Below are 23,233 nucleotides of genomic sequence, written 5' to 3'. Positions count from 1 at the left end.
GTTGGTCTCCCTGTGCAATATCGAGCCCACTGTGTGATAACCGCTGATTTCGAGATGGCGGACATCAAGGAAGGTTTGATCAATGGCCTTGATCAATCGTGTTTTGTGTAAAATTTTCTCTCTTTTAAATCTCTTTTATCTCATCGTGTCTCTTGTTCTAGATTCGCAGTGCAATGATGACTGTTTCCGCTGCTTCATTTGTTCTGTCGCTTTGAAGGAGCCTTTTATTCGTTGTTCTCGCTGTCGCCCTGTCGTCGATATCTGTGTCCATGTGAGTGTTTTTATCTCTGAGAAAGAAGTGAGGAATTCCTCCATAGGCAGGCAAGATGCAGCAAATAACATATATCGTATTATATGCTTATTCAGTGTTTTGCAAGAGGCGCTGAGCGTGGTAGACACCGAAATGACCACAGTTATGAAATCATTGTGAGTAACTTTACTATTACTCATTAGCACTGGATTTCCTTGCGATTAAAGAGGACTCTTCGTTCTAATTATAAATTTACAAACAGTGTTATGCACTTTCTAGATCAATATCAAGACATAATATTATGTTTCTTTTCCTTGTAGAGTAATTCGTTTCCTGTCTTTGAGGCAGCTTGGAGTGCTGAAGAAGAGCTGAGGTTGATGGATGCATTATCTGACTGTGGATATGGAAACTGGTAGGCTCATCGCACTTACAAATATTTTATTCAGGCAGCCCCTAAAAAAAACAACTGCAATTTCAACCCTGAAGATTGCACATCTAAGCAAAAGCATTATTATTGTAATTGGATACGAATAATATTTGGTGGCCATATCATTGTAAGAATAGTTATTTTATTATAAAGTTTTTTTTTTCATGTACAAAGCTATGGTATAGTGGCTAACTTGTAATTTGTACTTTAGGGCTGAGGTGTCAAAGCTATGGTATAGTGGCTAACTTGTAATTTGTACTTTAGGGCTGAGGTGTCAAAGCTATGGTATAGTGGCTAGTTTGTTATTTGTACTTTAGGGCTGAGGTGTCAAAGCTATGGTATAGTGGCTAACTTGTAATTTGTACTTTAGGGCTGAGGTGTCAAAGCTATGGTATAGTGGCTAGTTTGTTATTTGTACTTTAGGGCTGAGGTGTCAAAGCTATGGTATAGTGGCTAACTTGTAATTTGTACTTTAGGGCTGAGGTGTCAAAGCTATGGTATAGTGGCTAACTTGTAATTTGTACTTTAGGGCTGAGGTGTCAAAGCTATGGTATAGTGGCTAACTTGTAATTTGTACTTTAGGGCTGAGGTGTCAAAGCTATGGTGTAGTGGCTAACTTGTAATTTGTACTTTAGGGCTGAGGTGTCAAAGCTATGGTATAGTGGCTAACTTGTAATTTGTACTTTAGGGCTGAGGTGTCAAAGCTATGGTATAGTGGCTTACTTGTAATTTGTACTTTAGGGCTGAGGTGTCAAAGCTATGGTATAGTGGCTTACTTGTAATTTGTACTTTAGGGCTGAGGTGTCAAAGCTATGGTATAGTGGCTAACTTGCAATTTGTACTTTAGGGCTGAGGTGTCAAAGCCATGGTATAGTGGCTAACTTGTAATTTGTACTTTAGGGCTGAGGTGTCAAAACAGATGCAGACCAAGACAGAAGAAGGTACTCATGATTTGGTTAAATTTAGTCACTTTTATTGGAGTCTTACCATCTATCTCATTCAGAATGCAGGGGCCACTATAATCAGTGTTATATCAAGCGAGCATTAACTCATGGCTTACCAGGTAAGAACCCCAATAATTTGAACTCAGAGAATTTAAATTACCCTGATCCAAATTCTTCTCAGATAGCTGAAACTCAGTGATAATCATATTCTTTAAGGTTCAAATTAAGCGGCTTCACTGTATTATATTTAGGGGATGGATAGAAAGTTAAGAGAGGCATTGCATTTTCTAAATAAGAATTTAAATTTTTAGTCCTTGAACCGCCAAAAGATGCAAGAACACCAACTGTGGCCACTTGGTCAGTGCCATTCAAAGGTACTGTAAGAACAACTGTTTTCATTTTCCTGCTCATTGCTATTGTTTATTAAGCAAAATTACCAAAATGTGAATGTAATTCCTTGGGTGTTGCTGGTGGTCACATGCACTACAACATTTTTTTTTCTGTTTGTTTTTTCCCCTTAAGTCTCAGAAGATCCTCCTAGACCCCCGATGGACTCTGTTCGCAGTATTGAGCTTGCTGGCTATATGCCATGTAGAGGCGACTTTGAAGTGGTTAGTTAATTTTAGTCCATTGTCTATTTTCAATTTAAAATGCTTAAAATGCACGAGGAGTCAAAATATTGGTTTAAAAAGATGTTTGTCACCAGAGCTTGCCATTCACAAACTGTGTTTATGTATAGTATTAATCTTACTTGCTGCAGTGTCTCAAAATTACTACCCATATTCCTTCTTTCTGTAATGGTTGATTGAGATTCTTATGTACCCAGGAATATGATAATTATGCAGAATTTGATATCAAGGATATTTCTTTTGAGAACACCAATGACTCTTCCTTACTAACAGGTATGAAATAATTATATTTATTTGATCTCATTTATTTAGATTTTACTTATTGCATTCTCCTCTCACTAAACCGACATTTGATAATGAATATTTTTAGAGCTAAAAATAGCAGCAGTTGAAATATTTCTGACAAGACTTAGAGAAAGATGGTATCGAAAACAGTGAGTTTCTCAATTTATACTTTATTATTTTCTGCTATTAAAATAAACTTGTTTTTTTATAGTTTTGCTTTTCATACTGTTGGTTTATATATTTTATCTTGCTTTACAGAATTGTGCGGCGTTATGGCCTCGTGAATATCAAGAAATGGCAGAGTAATTATCCGTTACAATATTACTTCTAAGTAAAGCATGTTAAAGCATAATTCAAGCATCAGAGCCAATGCTAGACTTGCCTTAAGTCACCTAATGTGTTGTACTTGGTGAGACAAGAGCATTAAGAGGATAGCTTGATTTACTTTGCACTTTTACTTTCATTTTGCTTTGATAATTACTGTTTAAGGAACCAAAAAAGTGTCATCAATTTCTTGTCATCAAGAAATTGGCTAAAAATAGAGTATCTAATTCTTTAAAACATTTAAAAGAATCATCTATTCATCTGTCTCTTTAGTTGATAGGTCACCATGATGCCAATACTTTTTTCAGGAGACCCAAAGTTGCATGTGTTTTTATTGTAACTTGTGCCTTATGTTTCATTGTTTTCACAGTGCTTGAGAAGATATTGTGTTTTGATTGTAACTTGTGCATTATGTTTTATTGTTTTCACATTGCTCGAGAAGATATTGTGTTTTGATTGTAACTTGTACCTTATGTTTGTTTTTACAGTGCTTGAGAAGAGATTAGACAGAGCTGAGCGAGAATTGCGTGAAAGTATGTTACCTTTTGCCAGACTCCAATCCCCGGAGGATCATGAAAAACTAATCCAAGGCCTTAAAAGTATGTTCATTACCATGTCCACATGTTATATGTTTATAATATGTTATCAGTATATGGATAAATATAGGGTCCTTTTTTATCCTCTGTTACTATTGCAGATGCATATATGCAGATCTTTTATATTACTTTTTTTTTTAACCATTGAGTCACTCCCATTTTGGACCATTCTCCTGAATTTATGATATCTACTAAATAACTTAAGTCTGCCCCCAACTCAGCCCCATCTTGACTAAAATTGTCCAGTATGCACCCTGGTGCATATTTGAGTAAATATTGTATTCCCAGTTCAGGATAAAACAATGCCAATATTTGGACTCAGGAGCATGAGGCATCAGGACTTCAACTAATCATCCCTTGGTTGCAGGGACATTTAATCTATAAATTCTCCTTGTGCCATGCTATAACTTATAATAATAGTAACTCAGGTATATTGTACTTCTTTTTAGTGGAAAATATGCTGAAGAGGGAGATCTTGTGTCTACAGGAATACAGGATGGCCGGTATCCGCACTAAAAAGGGTAAGAGATAAGAGAGGTGATATTGTCGGTGTTAACTTACCCAAAAGGATAAGGGATCTAGTCATTGTCAGTGTTAACTTACCCAGTAGGGTAAGAGAGCTAGTCATTGTCAGTGTTGACTTACCCGAAAGGGTAAAAAAGCTAGTAGTTGTCAGTGTTAACTTACCCAAAAGGGTAAGAGAGCTAGTCATTGTCAGTGTTAACTTACCCAAAAGGGTAAGAGAGCTAGTCAATGTCAGTGTTAACTTACCTAAAAGGGTAAGAGAGCTAGTCGTTTTCAGTGTTAACTTACCCAAAAGGGTAAGAGAGCTAGTCATTGTCAGTGTTAACTTACCCAAAAGGGTAATAGAGCTAGTCATTGTCAGTGTTAACTTACCCAAAAGGATAAGAGAGCTAGTCATTGTCAGTGTTAACTTACCCAAAAGGGTAAGAGAGCTAGTTGTTGTCAGTGTTAACTTACCCAAAAGGGTAATAGAGCTAGTCATTGTCAGTGTTAACTTACCCAAAAGGGTAAGAGAGCTAGTCGTTGTCAGTTGTAACTTGCCCAAAAGGGTAAGAGAGCTAGTCATTGCCAGTGTTAACTTACCCAAAAGGGTAAGAGAGGTAGTCATTGTCAGTGTTAACTTACCCAAAAGGGTAAGAGAGCTAGTCGTTGTCAGTGTTAACTTACCCAAAAGGGTAAGAGAGCTAGTCATTGTCAGTGTTAACTTACCCAAAAGGGTAATAGAGCTAGTCATTGTCAGTGTTAACTTACCCAAAAGGGTAAGAGAGCTAGTCATTGTCAGTGTTAACTTACCCAAAAGGGTAAGAGAGCTAGTCATTGTCAGTGTTAACTTACCCAAAAGGGTAAGAGAGCTAGTCGTTGTCAGTGTTAACTTACCCAAAAGGGTAAGAGAGCTAGTCATTGTCAGTGTTAACTTACCCAAAAGGGTAATAGAGCTAGTCATTGTCAGTGTTAACTTACCCAAAAGGGTAAGAGAGCTAGTCGTTTTCAGTGTTAACTTACCCAAAAGGGTAAGAGAGCTAGTCATTACCAGTGTTAACTTACCCAAAAGGGTAAGAGAGGTAGTCATTGTCAGTGTTAACTTACCCAAAAGGGTAAGAGAGCTAGTCGTTGTCAGTGTTAACTTACCCAAAAGGGTAAGAGAGCTAGTCATTGCCAGTGTTAACTTACCCAAAAGGGTAAGAGAGGTATTCATTGTCAGTGTTAACTTACCCAAAAGGGTAAGAGAGCTAGTCATTGTCAGTGTTAACTTACCCAAAACGGTAATAGAGCTAGTCGTTGTCAGTGTTAACTTACCCAAAAGGGTAAGAGAGCTAGTCATTGTCAGTGTTAACTTACCCAAAAGGGTATAAGATAGCTAGTCGTTGTCAGTGTTAACTTACCCAATAGGGTAAGAGAGCTAGTCGTTGTCAGTGTTAACTTACCCAAAAGGGTAAGAGAGCTACTTTGAACCATATTTTAGCACACCAAATACCGAATGTGAGTTTGGGGTGGCTTTCTCAAATTACCAACTTTTATCAATTGCTAAAAACATTCAAAGTTATTGGCTTAAGCAGGTAAATGCAAACCCGGTAATGTTTGAATCTTCCCTTGTTTACAGGGACTAATTTTTTTGCTAAAGCTCCATCTAATTTACTGCAAATTGGCTTTCAGGTGCTGAGATATTTGAAGTGCTGAAAAAGCGACACGAAGAGAAAACAAGGCGGAGGAAGGCTTTAGATGATATTCTCTGCCATATAAGGGTGTGTGTCGACATACATTTACTTATGCAAGGCAACATTCTTTTTCAAACACTATATTGCAGGAGTTAACAACAAGGGGGCATTGAAATGTATTTTGTTAGAGGAGGCTTATAAGTGAATATGTATCACAAATGCCCCCCCCCTTCCTATATGCAGGGACAATGTCGATATCTCTGTTTTATTTTGATTTTCAGGACCAGAAAGCTTGTCAGACATGGCTCCAGCGGCAGGCTGCCTTGTAAGTTTAATATCCAGATTTGAGTGTGCTGTATTTGGCAACCAATTGATTATTTATCCGTGTTATAAAACTCTTCCCTTTCGTTTTCCAGAGATAATGGCAGTGGATTGGCGCCTATTCCGTTACCAAACGCTGGTGAGTGAATTCTACCACACCGGGTGGAGCTCGATTTGTTTCGCGGATTTCCCAAGCCAAAATTCAACTTTAGTTTATGTAACATTTGGAACTTGAATTTCAGTGTCACATTGTCTGAAATAGAGGACAAAATACTCGTTCGTTTGCACAAGCAAAATAGAACGGGCGATGTGATTAAATCAAGGAAGTGCGTCAGCACAAGGTTGAAATGGAATGTTTTATGCCTCTTGAAAACAGAATAGTCTCGCTGGCGTTTTGAGAATTAAAATCAAGAGTGCCACTCTGTATCTGTCATTCTAGCTCGCAAGCCCGCTAGTCGACTGGATCTGAGTGGAGCGCCAGGCATAGAGCTTCTCACACTTGATGAGCGAGAGGTAAATTGATCTGTTTCCATGGCCACCGCATAACAACATATAACTTTAGAACGTTACTGATTGAAAATACATGCATCACTGGAGGGGTAACCTCAAATTAGTGATCTTAGAGGTTCATGTTTTATTTAGTTGAATAAACATAGTTTTTACCGACGTTTACACTTCTGAGGGTACCTTGTTATAAGAGCTTTCTTTCTTTTTATTTCTATTTGTTAACTTAGCCGTCTCCCATATTATGTTCTTTCGCGTGCTCGTTTGTCGGGGTCACGTGACACGGCTAAGTAAATGCTTAGAAACAATCAGGAGGCAAGCTCTGCTAGCAAAGTACTTTAGGGGGGCTTGTCTAACACACCCATTCATACAAAACGCGGTCATATTCAGAATAAGACACGCTCATGCCTTGATCTTCTATTTGTTTCTAGTTATGTAGTACTCTGCGCGTTCTTCCAAACGACTTCATCAATTACAAGAATCTACTCACGCGAGAATCCGCCAAGAATGGAGGCCTGCGGCTAGCTCAAGCCCGAGTGCTTGTCAGGATAGACGTCAATAAAACGAGAAAACTGTATAATTATTTTGTGGAGAAGGGGGTTGTTATTAAACCTGACGATTAAAGATGTGCTTTTGGAATGGTCTCACTTGATTTCTAGCCATGGCCAGCGTATACTCCAAGGACTCGCCAAGGTTTTCTTGGGGAGGGGGACGCAGGCGACTACTTGGAGTCTCAGCATTACGTCCTCATCAACGACGTTACTAAGAACTGGTATACTAATTTGTTAGGCAACCAAACTTGGCAGATGTCATATAGGTGTCAAGGTGTTTCTATGATGATATATGGGTATTTCAGTCCTTTGTGACGCGTTAAGATTACATTTTGCGTTAGTTATTAGATTTTGGGGCGTATTAGGTTGTGTAAAGAATAAAAAACCCAAAACCTACTAGTGACCGAACGAAACTCCGGATTTTGATTGGCCCGATCACGGGCTATAGGATAATTTAACTCCGAAATGAATCTAATGTCTTTTTAGTGTTGAATAAGCAAGTACTCCTACTTTGGCTGGATGTAATTGCCTTGGTTTTGCTCCTGCAGCGAGCTCTGTCCCTACGTGTTTGCGACCTACAAACGACGCACTGTGTAACCGCCACCACCTGGTAAATGAGTAACTCGACCACCTCTACCCCAAGCGGCGCGTTTTTCCCTTCCTCATTATTCGCATAACGCATTCACTCGCAATTCTCCGCCCGCCACAGGCACGCGACAAGAGTACTCCGTACCAGGCTCTTTGGACAGTCACGTCCAAGATGGCGGCCGACTGCAACCGTTTCGTCTGTCGTTGTTTTTTTACGCATAACATCTTTCTCGAGCAATATGAAGCTCATGTTACGTTTGAGAGTGAGCAGCAATTCACCAGTCAATATAAAAAGGTAAGTTCTATCTGTTTCAATGCTTCTTGACCATATCTTACCAAGGTAGAACCCTTTCTTGTAGTCTCACATGTTTTGTTTATTTAATTATCACTATTCCTTTGTCAGGCATTTTACAACAGAGGATGTAATACAGAGGAACAATGGAAATCACTACTACGGAAGGTAAATATTCTTGTTTGGAGAAGGCTTCTCGCCCAATGGAATTTCTTTCGTTAACGTCTGCGACTTGGCTAATGGCCATCCATCTTATAATACTCCATATTCAGTACAGAGCAGTCTTAATTTTTAACTCTGAAATTTTCTCCTTTTTTCCTCGTGAAGGTTAAAGAAGAAGTCACCAGGAGAGAAAAACTTGTCGCTGAATCAAAAAGAAGAAAACAGCAGATAGCACAAGCTTACTCCCCTCTTCACCCTCACCTATACAATCTAGAGGTTAATATTTAACAAATAGATCTCATTTTTGCATGTTTTCTTATAGATGCACAGATGATGCCACTGCGAGTCATGAACAAAAAAGTATGCAATGAGACACAGACGCACGCAAAAATGAGATCTATTTGTTTTATACCACAATAAAAAAATGTTTTCTCAGTTAACAACACATATAACACATGGTCTCTCAATCAATCAGAGCGTGTGATAAAGTGTCATAAAGTATTAGTATCTCCTCAGAGGTGTACGAAAGGGCTGGGGAAATGTGGCTCCAAGTGCAGATTCCAAAGTAAATAAGAATTATTTCTTCTTTGATCACCAGGAATCATTTTTGAGTGACACTTTCCTGCAAGTTGTCAGATATGCCAAAAGAAATGATGCGACTGCCAAGGAGTTGGTTTCTATGCTTGAGGTGTGTCAACAAGGTGATTGTTCTAACAAGCCTTTATCATTGAAAATGCAGGCCGGTCAACAAAAATTGGAGATTTTTCAACAAAAATGGAAGATTTCTTAACAAAAAATAGGAGATTTTGGGCCAAGACCTGCAAATACTTGGTCTCTGTTCAGATAATTTAGGTTAAAAACGAGGGAGTTTACAAAATACTTGTAAACCAGGGATTACCAACAAAGATACAAACCGAGATTTACACTAAGTGTCCCTTTGGGTGGTTAACTCTCACACATTCCAGCTTTTGCTGTTCTAAAAGAGGCTACTTCAATCGACAAAATGGCAAACTAATGCTTTATCTTTTATTTAGGTCTGGAAGTATACAGACTGCCTGTCTTCACTGAGTCATTTTGTGAGCAATTTATAGAAGAGTTGGAACACTTTGAATCATCAGATGTTCCTAGAGGGAGACCCAACACTATGAATAACTATGGAGTAGGTCTATGCCAGACCAACCAATAGATAGACTCTCATCATGATTACCATGGGTACCAGAGGCTTTAGCTTCATTTGTTTACTGTCACGTCTGACAGAATCTCAAACCTCTGGTACCGAGGGTACATCATGATATTTTTCCCCACAATATTTTTTATGCATAAACAAAGAAGGTTGCATGTCCTTATGTCTTTACATTCCTTGCATGACTCAGGTTAGATGCTCAAATCTTGTAAGCCTTTCAACACCTAATAGCAGCAATTGCACCAGTTTTCTTCTAGTCAATTGCTTAACAATCTTTCAACACCTTAACTTGGCATCCAGACTGATAGGAGTCTAATGATATTCCAAAATTAATTTCTCTTTATGTTTAGTTTAATCATTTCTTTGCTTTGACAGGTTCTTCTAAGCGATCTTGGTTTTGACGAACACTTCATTAACCCTCTGAGGAGAGAATACCTTCAGCCTATAACTGCCCTTCTGTTCCCCCAGTGGGGTGGGGATGGGCTTGACTCCCATAAGGCATTCACAGTTCATTACATGCCAGGCAAGGATACTGAGCTAAGCTATCACTATGACAACGCTGAAGTAACGCTGAGCGTGTGCCTTGGTAGAGAGTTCTCAGGTGGTGATCTGTATTTTGGAGACATGAGACAGGTATATGTCTTGAAATGACTTGGTCCAGACTTAGCTATTTTCTTTTGCAAACCTTCTGCATTGCAATACAAATTGTTACTTTATTTGGCCACTTTGAGAAATGGACTTCTTAGTTACATTCCCCCATGATAATATGATTAGATTCTGATCTTGAAAAAGATTAAGATTTTTCTTACTGACTAATCCAATCTATCTGTAGGTTCTCCTTGAGGACACGCAGTGTACTGAAGTTGAGAACAGACCAACTTACGGATTGTTACACCGTGGGCAGCAAATGCATGGAGCCCTGCCAACCACACAGGGATCCCGATACAACCTTATCATCTGGATGAGGGCCTCAGCTGTGAGGAACAAATTGTGCCCCATGTGTAATAGGCCTCCACAGCTGGTACAGACAGAGGGGGAAGGGGATGGGTTTACTTCTGATGCAGTTGTACAACTTTGTGCAACTCTATAGAATATATAGAATTGTAAAATAATGACTGAAAATGATAATATTTATGTAAAAGTATGGTCTAGAGAAATTTTTTTATAGAGCAAACTATTAAGCTTATGTTTGTGAGCTTTCTTTTTAAGTAACAGTCCAGCTAATAGGTAACTGCAACAAATGCATGGAATGCAAAATGTACGCTGGCATGTAGAAATGTATTTGTTAATACTAGAAATTTGATTGGCCGAGACACAGAATTTAAGCATAAGTTACACTTAAAACAAGATTTTACCTAATGTTTTTTAATATTTATTGTTAGGAATTATTATTTTTTTGTAAAATGACTTATTAGAGAAAGTTGAAGTAGGTAACCTTGTTAAAATTGGAAGAGAAAAAAACTATTGTCCCTGCTCCATCTGATTGGTTCAAAACAGAAAATCACCAAGATTTATTAGGGAGCACATTTTCTGCATAATTTCCTTAAAATCTCACTATACTTTATATGTTCTAGTTGTTCTAGTCTCCCGCGCAGCCATTCTTTGTGTCTGTCACACAACGCTCTCATCCAGGAGTGTTGCGTGACCGACATAGGGAATGTTGCGTGACCGATACAAAGAATGGCTGCGAGGGTGACTATACATGTTCTTACCAGTATGTTTTGTATAAAAAAGATCCTATATGGGGAAAGCTTTTTGTGACAGAACAATGGGACCTTGGTTCCTTATTTCATGAATGAATACAATAGGATACAATAGGGATGAAGATCGAAGGACTCATGGCACCCGAAGATACAATATTGCAACATTGTTTTTTATATCAAAATTTTGCAACTTTAAAAAGGTCTGTTTTTTTGCTGAACCTAGAGACAGGGCATTTGTAATAGCAGGTTGTCCGTCTGTAAGGTGACTGTTACTAAGCCTTTGTGCACCGTGAAATACATGATCTGTGGTCACCCTGTGCTTTCTCAAATGCATCATGGGATTGAGTCTTGTAACCAAAGCAAAAATGGCGGCCGTGTTTTCAAAGTGAGAAATATATTACTCCTCTTCTGTAACGTGTAAAAACATGCACCAAAGCCTTGAAGACGTATGTATCTTGAAAGGAAGATAAGTGGTGCTTTATACAAATGATGGCCCCAGATCTGTTTGTTCTTTTTTGACTCGAAATTCTTATTTGACTTGAATGATTGTAATGTTATTTGTCATTTTGGGAAGTTTACAAATACCGAAAAAGCGACATCTATTTTGCTTGGGGCCATTACTAGCTCTTTTTGAACAAGCCAAGAAAATTATCCAAGTGGTAACAAACATGAATATCAATGCTAGAAGATAAGCGACCACCATTAATGTGATCGACTAGACCCGACAAGAATCAGCTTCATTTACAATCATGGCTCATTTGCTTGGTACCGAAAGCTGCTTGGATAGCTTGAGTCGTGATGTGAGCGATATTCAAGCAGTTATTACAGATGTGATCTCGCGCGTGGGACCCGTCCGATTTCCTTCATGGAAGTATCCTGATAAAGTTTCTAGTGAGCTCGATATTCAGGATCTTCTTGAGCGATATTGTTATTCCGAAGATGAGGATCACTGCAAGATGTCCCACATTATTCTGTTCGAGCTGGTTATTGATAGGTAATCCAACAACTCTTCTAGTGATTCAAGTGATGGTTTTGTACAGGGAATAATTGCACCTTTGTGTTCCATTTGCAAAGGTTGATGTCAGCCCATTTGATGGGCTGACATTGGGCAAAACGAAGACCTAAAACATTAGACCTGTGACCCCAAAAGCTATGACCCCCTAAATATTGCCATTATTATTGAGCCTTCCTTGTTTCACAAATGGAATAAAAGCACAGAAGTTTCATATGGAATCAATGATCCATTTGAGGTATAAGTAATTCAGCTAGTTCAATTTCATTTTTTTTAAATTAATATCATTTAAGTAATAGGGAAAAGAACTACTTATGTTTCCAGGGGGTCGTTTTTCAAAATGCTAAACTTCTCGAGTGTTTCTCAAAACTCCTCCCCTATCTTTGGGCTAAAAATCCTGCTTACTTATGGGGGCTCAAGAGCTCCAATTGCTTCATTTTCAAGTTGTCAGGCTTATTGAGACTTTATTTACTTGTTCTTTGTATTTCGAAAAATGCTGATGCCACAGCAATGTTTGGAGTGCCAGTTGTCTACAGATATCGACAAAACTAGGATTTCAATAATCATTTAGGCAATCTATTCATAAACTTTGGAAATTATAAGTTGCTTGTCGGGAAACGCTCTTCTTCGCCCGTTTGGTTACCATAGAGTTTTTGGGATACTTTTTGGACGAAGGAACGTAGCCTCACCGCTGGAAATGAGTGTAACTACAATTTTAAATAGGACAAAAATTAGTGACTAATAAAAAATGGTTTGTCCATCCGCATGTACAAATGAGAATATTTCTTTTGAAAAGCACAAACAATAATCACTGAATTATCTCATTTGGATCACTTATTCAATATAAAACTTCCGTGCTTTTATTCCATTTGTGAAACAAGGAAGGCTTAATAATAACATCAATATTTTGGGGTCGTAGCTTTTGGGTTCATAGCTTTAGGGGTCGTAGCTTTTGGTGTCACAGTTCTTAGGTTTTAGGTCTTCGTTTTGTAGACACCTCCCATTTAATAGGAAACAAACAAAACTCTGGCAAAGACCATGTTATAAAGCTTATGTGAATTGGTTTTGTACCCTATTTTTTCATATCATGCAAATTGTGTAGGTTAACTTATTTCTATTTTGGATGCTTCTAGACTGGTTCTGTTGCTACAGAGCATGTCTCACTTCATAGACCAGACCCTAAAGACCTCAGGAAAGGAGTCCCGGCCTCTGAGCGGAGTACTTGTTGGCTCTGCGATGTCAGTAGGTCTTGTGGCCAAAAAATACTGGAACAAGGCTGTCAAAATGCAACAGAGCATGCAACAGATACAGCTAGAGGTAAAAGAATAATGATAATTGGTGAACAAAGAAACTAAGGCCAACACAGATCAGTGGAGTAAGGGAGTAAGTTTTTTTATCTTTAATTCCTGAAAGCAAACATTAGAAAACGTCTTGAATTTTTTTCAGTAGTTAAATATATTAAGCCAAGTGGACCACACCTTTGAAGCCTTCCTATACCAACATACAGTATGTCTGAGCCTAGTTATCTACTGTAGCCTTCCTACACCACTTGATTTAATTATTTAGACATTCTGAAGACGTGCATGGGATTACTAGCAAGAGAAAAACACTCGAACAACCAGACACCTTTGCAGATCTAAATCTTGCGCTATGGGTGAGTGGTGTCCCCAGAAGAACCTGCAATTGTCGGATGTCAGTCAGAATTGCACACATGGTCATACATAATAGTCCATTGTTGTCTGAGCCTAGTTATTTAACTTATTTCACTTAATTTTCACTTAACTTAATTTATTTCACTTAATTCGTGTCACTTTAATTTTGCAAATTTTGCAATTTTAAATTCGCAATTCACAAAAATAAAGTGACGTGAAAATTAAGCGAAAATTAGGATGCGCGAAACTTAAGTGGCTACACAAGAAGCCTTTGGCCATTTTATAAGCTTTATGGAAAAACATGTCTATTTAGTCATCTAATTTACATATAGTATAGTAAGGGGTTAAGTTGGACTTGTATTTATAGACTTTTATGAATCTTAATTTAGCCCACGAATCTTTTTGTTAAAAATTGTTTCAGCTTTGATGATAACAGCTTGATTGCACTTGTTTTGCTTGATTTAATTATCCCAAAATCGCGAAATTGCGAAAATAAAGTGATCTGGTTTTTATGAAAAAAGGGGCTTGAAATATCGCCATCTCAAAATCGCAAATTTTGATGTCACGAAAATTAAGTGTAATAAGGTAGTTAAGGCTTAGTTACAGTATCTAGTGTAGCCTTCCTATACCTACAAACAGTATGTCTGAGTCTAGTAATCTAGTAATGCCTTTGAACACAGTACTTCTACCTGACTTATTCTATTCAGAATTTATTTGAATAGTGTTTTTTAATATTTTAATAAAATTCGCATGGATGTGTTTTTTTCTAGGATGAGACTAAAAACAAGACACTATTCAAGATGGAAGACACTATTGGCGATCTTCGTGATGAGATAAAGATGTTTAAACAAGTGCTTGACAAGAAAAGAGGCAAACATACCTCTGTTAGTGGCAAGATTAAAAGCCATGGACAATCAGCCAGTTCCGCTAGGTTTATTTTATCACCTACAGAAAGCCTAAATCTTAGAAGCCCTTCCCCCAGCCATGACATGACCCTCTTGGTTGAAGATGTCGCATTTGCAAAGACCCTTCAAGAATCTGCAACCCAAACTTATGACACAGCTTTCATCCCATGTGAGGCATGCTCTAGAACTCAGCAGAACCTGTTAGATGTGGGAAATATGGTGATGAATTTGTGCGAGTCTCAAGGACTGCTATCTTCTTTAGCTAAGCAGAAGAAGTTGTTGCGGAAGTCTCTCATGGCAGCTGCTGATATCTCTAGATGGGCATCAGAACAGAATCAGGACTTAGCTAGAATTAATAGCCATCTAGACAACCTCTATGCACAGATAAACCCTTTGGAAGCAAAGCTAAAAAGCTCAGAGGAAAGGTGCCAAAGCCTACAGAAAGAGATTAAAAGTTTAGAGGATGATTTCAATGTTGAAAGGGATCAAATGAAGGAACGGGAGGGTGAATTTAAACAGAAACTACAGAAAATTGTTGAGGATAAGGACACACTGCTGTCAGATGCAGCAGATGCTAACAAAACCCTTGAAGAAGGCAAGAAGATGCTCCAGGACATGGTAGCTAAGCTGAATATTACAATCAAAAGTCAAAAGGAAACAATGAAAAAATTAGGTGAGAAGTAGGTTTTTGAAATTGGTGATGTTTTTTTAAATGTTTCTAAAAGATACCTGTTATTTCTTAAAATGTTTCTGACAAACAAAAGACCACCCTCCATATTTGAAATCCAGGCCTTAGCTTCAGTACCTTGTACTATTTGTCAAGATTCTGGATCTGCCACTAATCTTCTCTCGCCTTCTAATTTAACTCAAAATGATCTTAAGATAGAAAGCAATGTAATATGGAACTAAAAGGTTCCACCACCTGAAGTACATCACCATCTTGGATATTTTTCTTTATTACAGAAACTGAAAACTCAGGACTGGCTGCTAGTTTCGAGAAAGAGTGTAAAGAAGTTGAGCGGCTGAAAGGAGTCGATGAGGAGATTGTCAATATTAAGATTGAGCTAAATGATGTCCAGATAAAACTAAGGGAAACTTCCATGGAACTTGGCAAGACTCAAGCTAAAAACAGATCCCTGATCAAACACGAACAGGTAGGCAGGACTTGAACTAAAATAGATAAACATAGCACATCACTATAGGAAAAACTCAAGCTAAAAGATAATTCCTTTATTCATTATATTTATTAAAAATTACCCTGATACATACAGTGGCTTTCATTGACCAAGTCCTTGTACAGTATAAGAGCTTATAGATCCAGATGAAATGCCATGTTGATGTCATTATATTTTTGCTTAAGGCTCTTCAGGGTAAGCATGATACTCTTCTACAAAGAGTTGATGAGCTAGACAGTGAGTGTGAGGACCTGAGAGGCCGTCTCATGGATGTTGAGGGGGAAAGGGATGACCTGCAAGACTCCCTAGAGACTGCTGAAGGCAAAACTATCAAGCTAACACAGGAATTAGATGAAAAAATGGTAAGATCATAATTATAATCAAACCCATGTTGATGTTAACCAACTTTGGTGATTCAGCTATCTTTGAAACATGATGATGATGTTCATAGTAAATGATAGTGATAGTGATGTTGATGATTTTTTTTCCAAATTTAATCTGCTACTTTTTATGGAAAACTGATGATAATTATCCTGACTGTTGTATTGAACTTTTGGTAGAAACTCATTGCGGGCATAAAAGAGGAAAAGCAAGGTCTAGTAGCGGAGGTTGAGCATCTTCAGAAGAGCTCTGAGGAGCTTCAGCAGCAGCTTACAGACACAGAGGAGAAGCTGCAGATGGTCATGGAGTACCCCACTATGGACGGGTCGACAGGACATGGTAATGTCTCGTTGCTTTATGTCGTGCATTAAAAACCTGTATCTCTTAGGTATTTCCTACAGTAGCTCATGGTGTTTACTCCTTTTTTGTTCCTTGCAGCACCATTAATCAATGCGTCTGTTTTGAAAATTTCTGTGAAAACCATCATCAACTCCTGCCTAACTATTCTCATGGAATCACTATCGTTATAATCAACTTTACTATCTCTATCATCATCAGCGCCATCATTAATCTTTATTATCATAACCAATATCATTACCATAATCATTTATCATTATTATCATAACCAATATCATTTTCATAATCATTTATCATTATTATCATAACCAATATCATTACCATAATCATTTATCATTATTATCATAACCAATATCATTTCCATCATCATTAATCATTATTATCATAACCAATATCATTACCATCATTATTAATCATTATTATCATAACCAATATCATTACCATCATCATCAATCATTATTATCATAACCAATATGATTACCATAATAATTTATCATTGTTATCATAACCATCATTACCATCATCTTTAATCATTATTATCATAACCAATATCATTACCATTATCATTAATCATTATTATCATAACCAATATCACTACCTCCTCCATCTACTCTAGTATCATGATACTATTCCCTCCCCTTCCTTAGTAGAGCCAGAACTGACATAATTGATATATGATATAATCGATATATGATATAATGATATAATTGATATATAATATAATGATATAATTGATATATTAAAGAAAATGGTGTCTGCCTCCCCTTTCCCTGCAGCAAATACAAGAAATGACTGAAGCTAGCCCCCCCCCCCCCCCCCTAACGGCCTAGTCTCTATTACCATCACCCATCCGTTTACTAATGAGGTTTATTGTTGTGATGGCAGGTGATGCTAATGGTGGTGGTGAGGTGACAGAGCTTGACGTAGTGAAGGACATGGAGCGACAGGTGATGGCCAACAATATCCGCATTCAGCTACTGGAAGAACAGAACGACAAGCTCAGAAGCTCAATTACTTTACTTATGAATGCCTCTGCAAACGCTCCTAGAAAAACGGTACTTTATTCTCTTGTTTAGAAGATAAAGAGGTTTTCATTAACCCGTAAAACAAAGTGTGATAGTCAAGGTGTAATAGTCAGGAAAACACAAAAAAGAGAACAATAAAGTGTAATACGCTAACATGTATTTCAGGGGTTAATGAAAATCACTAATTAATGCGTGAACTCCTCAAAAAATGTGTTTACTCTCGTATTTAAATGGTAAATTGTTTATGAACGACGCCCATCAAAATAGTACTTTATTCTCTTGTTTAGAATATAAATTACTGTGTGAACTCCTCATAAAAAGAGTTTACTCTCATATTTAGGGGATAAATTGTTTATGAACAACGCCTATCATAGCGGCTTGTGCTCTCTTATATCACTAGCACAAAACCGACCTCTTTTTGTAGTGGTCGGAAGTATAGTCAGTCGAAATCCAGGGTATTCTGTTATAGACTCGATCGAACCTTAGTAACAATAGTAAAAATGAATGAGTAAATAAATATTTCAGGCTCAAGATCCAATGACATTATGGAGACCACAGAGCTCATACAAAGATGACAAGCGAAAGTACAGGTATTGTAAAAGATCTAAACGTCTTAGAACTTTAGAACTCTCTAGAACTTGCCTAAACAGGAATCTCACTCCGATGTATAGGACTGATTTCTTCTAATTAGAAAATTGCCTTCTCCATATATAAGGCGTTCCATGTATAATGTAGCAAAATCACAGGTCCCAACTAGTCCCGTTTATGCGAGATATCTTGCGCTTTCTTCCCCCCCCCCCCCCACCCTTTGACACTGGATACGCCCCTGTCTACCTCACCAATGTCTTCCCACAACTCTCCGCGATGCGCGCGTGATGCCAAGATCAAGGGCAAGCTTTATTCAAATTCTGCCCTCCTGGCCTATGTTGAACGAGCGTCACAAAAAGTTGTGGGAAGACATGGGGAAGATGACTTGATTGATTGAGCTAAGACGCTTCCTTTTGGTGTGCTAAGGCGTTTCTTAATTAACCTTTTGGTGTGCTAAGGCGTTTCTTAATTAACCTTTTGGTGTGTTAAGACGTTCTAAATTAACCTTTTGGTGTGCTATTACGCTTCTTAATTATCCTTTTGGTGTTCTAAGACGCTTCTTAATTAACTTTTTGATGTGCTAAGACGCTTCTTACTTAATCTTTTGGTGTGCTAAGACGCTTCTTAATTAACCTTTTGGTGTGCTAAGACGCTTCTTAATTAACCTTTTGGTGTGCTAAGGCGCTTCTTAATTAACCTTTTGGTGTGCTAAGGCGCTTCTTAATTAACCATTTGGTGTGCTAAGGCGCTTCTTAACCTTTTGTTGTGCTAAGGCGCTTCTTAATTAACCTTTTGGTGTGTTAAGACGCTTCTTAATTAACCTTTTGGTGTGCTACGGCGCTTCTTAATTAACCTTTTGGTGTGTTAAGACGCTTCTTAATTAACCTTTTGGTGTGCTAAGACGCTTCTTAATTAACCTTTTGGTGTGCTAAGGCGCTTCTTAATTAACCATTTGATGTGCTAAGACGCTTCTTAATTAACCTTTTGGTGTGCTAAGACGCTTCTTAATTAACCTTTTGGTGTGCTAAGACGCTTCTTAATTAACCTTTTGGTGTGTTAAGACGCTTCTTAATTAACCTTTTGGTGTGTTAAGACGCTTCTTAATTAACCTTTTGGTGTGCTAAGACGCTTCTTAATTAACCTTTTGGTGTGCTACGGCGCTTCTTAATTAACCTTTTGGTGTGCTAAGACGCTTCTTATTAACCTTTTGGTGTGCTAAGACGCTTCCTAAATAACCTTTTGGTGGTTTCGGTGTACAGGACACCAAGTCCGGGGTGCTTCATCGACTCCCCACCACAAGACAAGACATCCAAGAGGCCACCATCGGCTCAAAGGCAACTTTCAGCCGTGGACGAGTACACTACCTTCTTGGTCCAGCCACGCCCGCCTCCCAAACCTCGTGCGGAGTCTGCTAAGACCCGACACCACAGCCCAGGTGCATCACGGTTACAAGAGAAGCGAGACTCGGCATCTCTGAGCGCCAAGCTGGCCGCTAGTAGAAACCACGTGCGTGACCACGTGCAACCGGAAGATGAAGTGTTCTCTAAGCCTCGTGTAAAGGAAGGGAAGAACCGGGTCAAAAGCCCGTCTGGGTACTCGCCGGTTGATATGTTTGTCTGTTCCGGGTGTGACAAGATGTATAATAGCCAGAAGGACTTGGACATCCACAAGTCCTTCTGTTACGGAAACGTCATGGCTATGTCATAGGAAGCTACTAAGAAGAAGCCGTGCTGTGACGGCGTCACGTAACGATTCGTGGAGGAAGCTGCCGTAGCCTGACCACGTGAGAACGCTAGCGTGACGTAACCGGAAGTTATCGAGATGTGGCCACTTCTCGACGAAAATCACTTTGAAAACCATGGCGTGACAAAAGCCAGCGTGACAGACCTCGCCCTTAGACCCTTTTTCATTCCCCACTCTCCCACAAAACACATTGTCCGGTAGGCTTAAAGGAGTGCTCGGGAAAGAGTGGCTGAGGCGTACAGTGTCCGGAAGCGGGAGTGGTCAGAGAGAGCCGCAGAGGCGTACAGTGTCCGGAAAGCGGGAGTGGTCGGAGAAAGCGGCAGAGGCGTACAGTGTCCGGAAAGCGGGAGTGGTCGGAGAAAGCGGCAGAGGCGTACAGTGTCCGGAAAGCGGGAGTGGTCAGAGAGAGCGGCAGAGGCGTACAGTGTCCGGAAAACGGGAGTGGTCGGAGAAAGCGGCAGAGGCGTACAATGTCCGGAAAGCGGGAGTGGTCGGAGAGAGCGGCAGAGGCGTACAGTGTCCGGAAAACGGAAGGGAGTGGTCGGAGAGAGCGGCAGAGGCGTACAGTGTCCTGAATACGGAAGGGAGTGGTCGGAGAGAACGGCAGAGGCCTTGGACACTATAATAATCAATATTTACGCAGAATTGCTTGGGAAATTTCGCGTTTACAGAAACTTGAAGCACTTCGTTAAAATTTAACTTTGATGACACAGGTTGAACATTATGTTGATTTCAAACTATTATGTTGTTACACACTAAGTTGAACACTGATATTATATTTGTGAAACACTCTTAATAAAACTAATAAACTAATGAAATCACCCCTCTCTACACGGAAGGAGAAAAGTCACAAGCAACATTACTAGGGGGAGGGGGATAAGCAAACTTCCATTCCCAAGGAGAAGTAGTGTTAGTTTTACAAGTGATGGTCGAGATAAAGCATCTTGGCTTCGTGGTAGCTCAGCGCGTAGTTGTACAACCTGTAGTCGTCCAGAGTTCCCTGGGTTTTCCATCCGTACAGCTCACCAAACTCCAGCGGCTTGTCGTTGTCGATGCTGCCGCGTACGCGCCGGATGTCGACTGTGTTCTGCTGCTTACGGCCGTTGAGGTAAAGCGTGACGACCCCCGCCTCCCGGTCAAAGGTGAACAAATAGTGCACCCACCGATTCAGAACGTCTCCTCCCTTGGACCCGTCATCATGGACGAGCGTGGCTCGAACCTTGAAAAGTTCAAATGAATAAGTGGATTGATTTGAGAAGCTTATCGCCTTGTTTGTTGCTGGATTACGATGGCACCGATATCACGTGGTCAAGTCGAAGGCACAAGTGCACTATGTTGCCGCCATACGACTCATGTTTCACCACGGACCATAGCTAATATTCGTGACTGTTTTTGTGGAGGGAGAAAAATAGGAGAAAAACATTCGAAACGAAGGGGAGAACCAACAAACACAGCTCATCTGTGAACCGGGAATAGTTCCCGGAACCAGGTGAAAGGCACAGGCATTACAGCCCTGCTAGCTACGCCATCCAAGTTCACCTCTCCCCCCCACCCCCTCCCCCCTAGGCTCACCATGTTATTCAAATTGTCCCGGATACAGACGTCAGTGCCTTCTGCTATGTAACCGTGCCCTGTCTCGAAGCCTGGGACCCAACCCTTCCGGCCGGCCCCGAAGTAGCACCCGAATCCCTTCCGAACGGCGAAGGTTGTTCGCGGGTAGACGACGTTAACAATATTCTGCCAGCCTGCGACTGAAAAGCTCTTAGTGCCAAGGTTTAGTCCTGGGGCATTTGGTATGGTAATGGAGCCACTGGAGCGGAAGCTCCGCCCTCGGGTAAATTTCGCTGGTTGGGGGGAAGCGTTTGCCGCGATGCCATGATGTCCGCTCCCCGAATCATCATCGACAGCATTGCCTGACTGCTCGTCCATTTTCCAGTGGCCGATGAGTCCGAGTCGAAGTCGGTGGGACGGAGAGAAGGGCGTCCATCGCTGATTGCTGCAGATCTCGAGCAGGTTTGACACGGCGATGAATCGCACTTGGCCGCTTCTCATGGTGGTACAGGCTTGCTCAAGGATGGTCAACTCACTCTAGAAAATAAAGATTTCATTTGATTTTATTCTCACTTTCACGCTGGTTGTCTAAGGTTATGGCTATCGTTGAATCCAGTATCACTTCAAAGAATGAAATCGAAGACTTACACTAAACCACTCCATGCCGTGAGCCCTGTACATATTATACAAAGACTAGAGGAGCATAAGTTGAAAAACACTGCTTGACGAATGGAATCATATATAGATGTCTACAGGGCCAGTTACGGCCCTGTTTTAGGCGTGCAGAGTCATTTTTATAATAAGAAAAACAAGAAGTATAAGATATGATATTCTTTTTAGAACTTACCCTTTTTGTCTGTGTAACAGATGCGGCATTGCAAATCGCAAACAGCCCGGTGCAAAGTACAAGGGTCCAAACAGCTTTCATCTCCATTCTCTGCAAGCTTTACTGCGTTGGGTCGGTGGGATTTATATATAATGCTTTTCGGGACTCTGGGTTCCTGTTTACTGTGTCACCAAATAAGGACAGGTTATTAACCTCAAACGGGAAGCATTAAGGAAATACGAATGCTAGGAAATGTGATACGCTTTAGTATTTACCCTTGTTGGATGTGTAACGGATGCGGCATTGCAAATCGCAAAAAGCCAGATGCAGAGCACAAGTGTCCACGGCAGCTTTCTCTACGAGCTTCGCTATATTTCTTGGTAAATTGCGTTCTCCCGTCGACGGTGAGATTTATATGCTATTTTAGGCTGTTTCCTGTTTCCTGTTTCAGCTCAATTTTAACCTGCTACAGGAAGTGCGTCGTTAACTTGTTATTTTCTCACGTACTTGTTTTTTCAAACCTATAAATGTTTTTTTTATAGAACACGACGAAACTAGGCGTGTGTTTTCTATTAGTTTAAAGGCTGATATTTAAAAATTTAAAAGCCGATTAGCGCTAACCCAGGGTTAAATTAACCCTTACCCACGATTATATTTTTACCCCCGGATTAGCTCCGTTCCCGAAACGCTAGTTAGCGCTAACTCTGGGTCAGTTTGGAGGTAAAATCTAACCCTGCTCGCAAGTTGGGTTATCGTTTAGTTGGCGTAATACAGGCCTCCCAAACTTTGTAGTAGAACAAAGCTTCACAAAATAAAGTTGCCGACAAAAAAGACGTTACACAAAACAATGTAGGGATCAAATGTCCTAACATTTCGCCTTGTCATGCGACCTTCGTTGCGATGCTGACTCAAAAATTGTGCTGGGACAGACAGTAAGTTACATGAAATTTATACTTGAAATAAAATGTCTCGCTTGTGTCACGCACCAACTCGAATCCTACAAATGACACTTTTTTGGCCATGAAATGGAGGTAATTACAGGTGATGTAGATGTGTTTGGGAGCTTCTCTGCGAAAATA

At 39.7% G+C, this 23,233-nt stretch overlaps 4 protein-coding genes across 6 annotated transcripts; 3 read left to right on the top strand and 1 right to left on the bottom strand.

Annotated features, from left to right (window-relative positions):
• The first annotated feature begins 5 nt into the window (after positions 1-5).
• LOC5502391 (transcriptional adapter 2-alpha) lies at positions 6-7,099 on the top strand. 2 transcript variants are annotated; one of them, XM_001623530.3, is made up of 18 exons: positions 6-73; positions 162-271; positions 367-426; positions 571-662; positions 1,578-1,618; positions 1,681-1,740; positions 1,933-1,995; positions 2,144-2,232; positions 2,448-2,523; positions 2,621-2,684; positions 2,794-2,837; positions 3,348-3,458; positions 3,905-3,976; positions 5,634-5,722; positions 5,917-5,960; positions 6,052-6,095; positions 6,396-6,469; positions 6,892-7,099. In XM_001623530.3, the coding sequence occupies exons 1-18, from the start codon at positions 55-57 to the stop codon at positions 7,081-7,083; spliced, it is 1,344 nt and encodes a 447-aa protein (XP_001623580.2). In that variant the 5' UTR covers positions 6-54; the 3' UTR covers positions 7,084-7,099. The 2 variants fall into 2 exon arrangements, with proteins under 2 accessions (XP_001623580.2, XP_048582181.1); XM_048726224.1 differs by lacking the exon at positions 6-73 and having other exon boundaries at positions 80-271.
• Positions 7,100-7,719: 620 nt separating this feature from the next.
• LOC5502393 (2-oxoglutarate and iron-dependent oxygenase domain-containing protein 2) lies at positions 7,720-11,138 on the top strand. Its single transcript, XM_001623532.3, has 7 exons — positions 7,720-7,894; positions 8,003-8,059; positions 8,219-8,329; positions 8,652-8,754; positions 9,088-9,212; positions 9,612-9,869; positions 10,069-11,138. Exons 1-7 carry the CDS (start codon positions 7,772-7,774, stop codon positions 10,324-10,326), a joined length of 1,035 nt encoding a protein of 344 aa, XP_001623582.2. The 5' UTR covers positions 7,720-7,771; the 3' UTR covers positions 10,327-11,138.
• A 150-nt stretch (positions 11,139-11,288) lies between these two features.
• On the top strand, positions 11,289-20,608 carry LOC5502395 (coiled-coil domain-containing protein 157). Of its 2 annotated transcripts, XM_048726217.1 has the most exons (9): positions 11,289-11,933; positions 13,085-13,268; positions 14,374-15,181; positions 15,472-15,662; positions 15,869-16,045; positions 16,244-16,403; positions 17,307-17,476; positions 17,972-18,036; positions 19,294-20,608. In XM_048726217.1, the coding sequence occupies exons 1-9, from the start codon at positions 11,689-11,691 to the stop codon at positions 19,739-19,741; spliced, it is 2,448 nt and encodes an 815-aa protein (XP_048582174.1). In that variant the 5' UTR covers positions 11,289-11,688; the 3' UTR covers positions 19,742-20,608. The 2 variants fall into 2 exon arrangements, with proteins under 2 accessions (XP_048582174.1, XP_048582175.1); XM_048726218.1 differs by lacking the exons at positions 11,289-11,933; positions 13,085-13,268 and adding an exon at positions 13,452-13,605.
• On the bottom strand, positions 20,466-22,569 carry LOC5502396. Its single transcript, XM_048726226.1, has 4 exons — positions 22,430-22,569; positions 22,176-22,336; positions 21,350-21,865; positions 20,466-20,996 (listed from the first exon to the last, which is right to left on the bottom strand). The coding sequence occupies exons 2-4, from the start codon at positions 22,260-22,262 to the stop codon at positions 20,694-20,696; spliced, it is 906 nt and encodes a 301-aa protein (XP_048582183.1). The 5' UTR covers positions 22,263-22,336; positions 22,430-22,569; the 3' UTR covers positions 20,466-20,693.
• Positions 22,570-23,233: the final 664 nt, after the last annotated feature.

This window comes from Nematostella vectensis, chromosome 4 (genome assembly GCF_932526225.1).
Source record: "Nematostella vectensis chromosome 4, jaNemVect1.1, whole genome shotgun sequence".
Taxonomy (NCBI): Eukaryota; Metazoa; Cnidaria; class Anthozoa; order Actiniaria; family Edwardsiidae; genus Nematostella; species Nematostella vectensis.
This window is presented reverse-complemented; position numbering and strand designations above follow the sequence as displayed.